Source organism: Emydura macquarii, unplaced genomic scaffold (genome assembly GCF_026122565.2).
Source record: "Emydura macquarii macquarii isolate MOO-44397 ecotype Brisbane River unplaced genomic scaffold, CSIRO-AGI_Emac_v2 contig_587, whole genome shotgun sequence".
Taxonomy (NCBI): domain Eukaryota; kingdom Metazoa; phylum Chordata; order Testudines; family Chelidae; genus Emydura; species Emydura macquarii.
The window spans coordinates 7,882,347-7,886,982 of NW_027130724.1; the positions used below are offsets into that span (position 1 = coordinate 7,882,347).

General features: G+C 52.5%; 1 protein-coding gene across 1 annotated transcript; it reads right to left on the bottom strand.

Annotated features, from left to right (window-relative positions):
• Positions 1-278: 278 nt before the first annotated feature.
• On the bottom strand, positions 279-3,191 carry CDKN1C (cyclin dependent kinase inhibitor 1C). Its single transcript, XM_067540614.1, has 3 exons — positions 2,258-3,191; positions 1,606-1,738; positions 279-980 (listed from the first exon to the last, which is right to left on the bottom strand). The coding sequence occupies exons 1-2, from the start codon at positions 2,850-2,852 to the stop codon at positions 1,617-1,619; spliced, it is 717 nt and encodes a 238-aa protein (XP_067396715.1). The 5' UTR covers positions 2,853-3,191; the 3' UTR covers positions 279-980; positions 1,606-1,616.
• Between the last annotated feature and the right edge of the window lie 1,445 nt (positions 3,192-4,636).

Genomic DNA, 4,636 nt, shown 5'->3' on the forward strand with positions numbered 1-4,636 from the left:
TGTGATTCTTTATACCACAATTGTTGAGCACCTTACTTCAAAGAGGTAAGTAGTTGTCCTTGTTTTGCAGTGTTCGTCTACTCCAGCAACTATGGAGTGTGAGAATGAATGAGTTAGTGGAAGTGAGAGTTTCACAGTGTTAAGAAGTAACATTTTTCTCCTTTGGAAAGAAAGTAAATTTTTAGAAGTATTTTCTAATGTTTGCAGTCTATGGCATTTCCTGTCACTATTGTTCCACTAGATGCTTCCTTAATACTAATTAACAACAACATTAAATGGATTTTTGGACTCTTTTATTTGAACTTTGTGGCATTATTTGCAATGGCAGTGGTACAGACCGGCTCAGGAACCATTGAAACAGATTTGTCTTCAAGTAAAAACTAAAATTTGATTTATAGCTACATTTTGTGAATGCAAAAAAAAAAAAAAACCACTATAAAAATAAATTTACATTTTGTAAATAACAAAAGCAAATATAGTGCCCTTTGGCTTAACCAAAAAAAAAAAAAAAAAAAAAAAATCCGAGACTACTGGGTGTCAACCAACCTTATCCACATTTGACATAAATAGAAAATATAAGTTAGTATAACTCTTAAAAAAAAAGATTTGTACAAATATACATTTTTTTTTTGCACTGAGAGATCAGCAAAGATTAAACATTTCATATAAATGACTTTAAAGCTTTACACTTCTGGCCAGTGTACTCACATTAGGCATAATACATTTATATATAAAACGCAATACATTGCACAGTTGTAAATTAACACTGCTCCGTCTGTGACTGTAGTCAGAGCCGCTCTTACTACATGCAGTTCCTTTTTGGGGGAGCCCAGATCATAATCCTCTCCTTCCTTGCTCCAGATCTCTTGAGAGAGGTCCCTTTCCAAAGTGTGTGTGTGTGTGGACAGGAACAGCCGCTGGGCTCCGCGCCTCCAGAGACGAAGCCAAATCTCCCCTTGGGGGGGGTCATAGTGCAAAATCTGACGAGGGGGAAAGCAGCCACATGAGTTTCGGGAACACGCAAGGAAGGAAATCGCGACGCCCCCGGCGGCCACAAAGTAACGCGGCAGACCCCGCCCCATCTCCCCCTTGGCGAATGAGTCAGCGAAACCAGCTCGTCGGGGCCTGGTATCACTCACCACCCGCGGGGAGGGGGCAGTAGGCGGCTCCGGCTCACCCAGCCGCGCCTCTCGGAGGCCAGGCCATGCAAGTGGCGTCCCCCAGCTTGCCTTGTTGGGCACCCGCTGGCAGTGCCAGAGCACCGGTGCAGAAGCCTGCGCAGCAGCAGCGCTGGGGGAGGAAGCCCGGCCTGCCTCCTCAGGCGGGATTTCTTACTCCCCGTTAGCAGGAGAGAATCAGGCCCAGCTGTTCCGTTTGCAGCGCGCACGGTCCGCCCGCGGGGGAAAGGTGCAAGCGTCTGTGTCCCCCAGCTGCCCGGGGCCAGGCTGGACGCTGCCCTCCCCAAGCACGCCTCGCCTCCGACCCGGCCCAGATCCCCTCCTTCGCCCGCCCTGCTTGCAGCCGGGCCGCCCTCCTCCGCTCCTCAGGCTCGCTCCCGGCGCCCTCGCAGCCTAATCATCCCGGGGCGGGGGGGCCGCTGCTCACCTGGTTCTGGTTCACCGCAGCCGCTTCCTGGGAGTCTGCTCAGTGGGGACGGCGGGCACAGCCGCGGGACAGCCGCCGGGATGATCGCAGGCCGCTTTGGAGTCCCCCGGCCTTTTCCGCTTGACAAAGAAATCTAGGCATCAAAAAAAAACAAAAAAAAAACACAACCCCGGGGGAGGGAGGCGTCACACACAGCAGCAGCAGCGAGCGCCACCTAGGCCGGGGCTCCCTCCGCGGGTTAGAAACAAGCTGCAGCAGCAGCCGCCGCAGGGACCCGCCCTGCCCGGGGGCCCGCACAACACCACCACCGCCGCGGGACGTCAGGCAGCCCTCGCTCGGCCTGCTGCCTGCGTGCTGTGGCTCTCGACTCCCCCTCTCTGCCTGGGGAGAGGTTTGCAGCTGGACGGGTTTGTTTACGTCGCCAGCCCCGCAGAGAGGGCTTTCGCCAGCGCGCAATGGGCGGTGGAAGCGGGGCCCTGGCCCCAGCCCCCTTGCCAGGGGAGCCTGTTCACAGGGCGAGATGCCCAGAGCCCTTTAAACACCAGGGCGCGCAGACAACCCCCTTCTCACCCCCCACACTCCTCCCCACCAACTTCCCCAGGGGGGGAACGCCTGAGCCTAGCGGGGGCAGGTCGCCAGCCCCCAGCCTTACCTGTTATGTGGGCTGCGCTGGAGGACGAGACCCTTCTGAGCGCGGCTGAGGCGCACGGAGCAGGTTTGATTGTAATCCCTGAGCAGTTGTTGATCTGATCGGATCGGTTCTCCTGGTTGAGCCGCTCTTTGCCCCCCGAGACAGTGCTTTCCAAGGCGGCTGCCTTTCCCTGGGGGCTGAGGGAGGAGGCCGCAGACACCACCAGCTCCTGGTGAGAGTCCCTGGGGTTACCCCCCGCAGGAGCGTCCATGCCCCCAAGAGGTGGCTTGGACCGGACCAGCAGCACCGGGAAGCGGCACCTCCCGACCTGCAGCGTCTCCCGGTAGAAAGCGGGTACCGAGCTGCCCTCGACCTCTTCCCACTGGAGCCTGTTCGGGCCGTCCAGCGGGGTGTCGGTCTGGAAGTTGTAGTCCCACCGCCTCTGGTCATCCTCGCTGATCTCCCGGAGTTTGCTCTTCAGCTCCCGGCTCAGCTCTTCGTGATCCACCGGGCCAAAGAGGTTCCTGCAGACCCCGGTGCGAGCGTGCAAGGGGAAAGTCCTGCGGGCGGCCAGGCGCTCCATTGCCGAGGCGCTGGAGAGGTGCACGTTGGACATGATGATGATGGTCCTGCTGCTGGCTTTGCCCAGGGATGGCAGGGCTCCAAACGCGGGGCGCCCCGAGAGAAAAGGGCTGTGATTTCCACTCCTCCCCGCGCCTCTCCCCTCTACGTGCGCGCAACACAACCACTCTCAAAACCTCCTCTGCGCTCTGCTGCTGAACTTCGGGCTGCTTCGCTTTTAAAGCCCTCACCAAGTTAGAGCAAAACATCTATTAGCATAATACTATTTCTCTTTAATAACACTCCTGCCATTGGTGGAGGCTCCGTTGTACCCTAGGGTGTAATACTCGGCCTCCGCTCCCCATTGGCTGCAGGGAAAAGTGTGGCCAGGCGCCAAAAGTGGCAAGATCCCTGCCATTGGTAAGCAGGGCCTGTCAGTCTGAGTTATATAGTGGCGAGGGGGGACCGGGTAGGTTGAGATTTAAAGAGAAGGAGGTTGAGTAACGTGACACCTCGGCCTGCAAACAGTTCCCTGCCCCCTTTGTTTGCAGGCGGTGGCGACTGGGGCTGCTGCTACTGCAGTGTGATTGCTTTTTTTTTTTTTTTGCCTTTTTAACATTTAGGAGCCAGTCAAATAATGGAATCGCTGGGTTTCCTGGGGGTGGACGCTTAGATTTGTTTAATTTGGGCTCTTTAAGACGCAAGTGCCATGGACAGAAAAAGGTCTGGAAGAAAAATCCATCTGGTAGTAAAATGGACAAAAACATTATCAGGAAAAACTAATACAAAACAAGGCTAGATGCATACAGATTTCAGAACAAGCGAAAGGATCTTTTAAAGAGTCTTGTTTATAGTCACTTGAAAGTAATAAGTTACTAGATATGTTTTTTTGCATTACAGAGTAGAAACACTGCAAATGAAGAAAACCCCAGCTCTTTTGCTGGTCTTAACTTTAAACATATACCATATAATACATACATGTTTGTCTGCTGTAGATGAACTAATCTTACTATTGTGTTGCCAGGGCTCAGCTGACTTGTGCTTTACATTTTCTGCCGATCATTGCTTTTTGTTGTGATGGGGGGAAGGGAAAATCTTACAAGGTGCTCATGCCATAAGGGGCTTTCTTTTATGCTCCTTTCCACAGAAGCAAACAAGGGAAAAGATCAACTTTACAGTGGTTTGCCGGTTAGGGAGCAGTCTCCCCATACATGTGCACAATGCTACTGTCTCTATGAAGCCTGAGCCCTTTGACAGTGGCTCATGTTTTGGGGGGTTTTTTTTTGCTTTCAGTGAGGAGGATGAATGTTTGTTTAATTACATGTGTTTGTGAAAACCGTCAATTTGACTGAGCAATGGAGACTGAAGTCCAGTCTCTATCCCATGAACAGGCACAGAGCAAGAAGCAGTAAACTGTTGCCTCAATCCTATGATGGGGAGCATTCTTCTTAATGTGTCAGAAGATGATTCAATTTCTTTGTGCCCTAGGTCGTTGGAAAGCTGATGGTCAGTACTGAGTTGGACCAGATTGGAAAACTAGAGGTGAAAGTCTCTGTATCCCATTACAAGTTCCAAGAGCCATGCAGTGTCCTGGACCAGAAGGAAAACCTTCTCTTTTCAACATTTTTCTTTCCTTTAATCCCCACTGCTGTGAAGCAGCAGGCCTCAGACCAGCCATTGAGGCCCCTGGTTCCAAAGCCTTAGCAATGAATACGTTGGCCACCTGGAGGGTGAGCGGACAGTGAGGCCATTGGTGGGTAAGGTCACCAGAATCACTTGAATATGGAGACAGCTCTTCTCAGACTGTGAGGTGGCAAGGTAAGGCACAGAGGTCGCTTC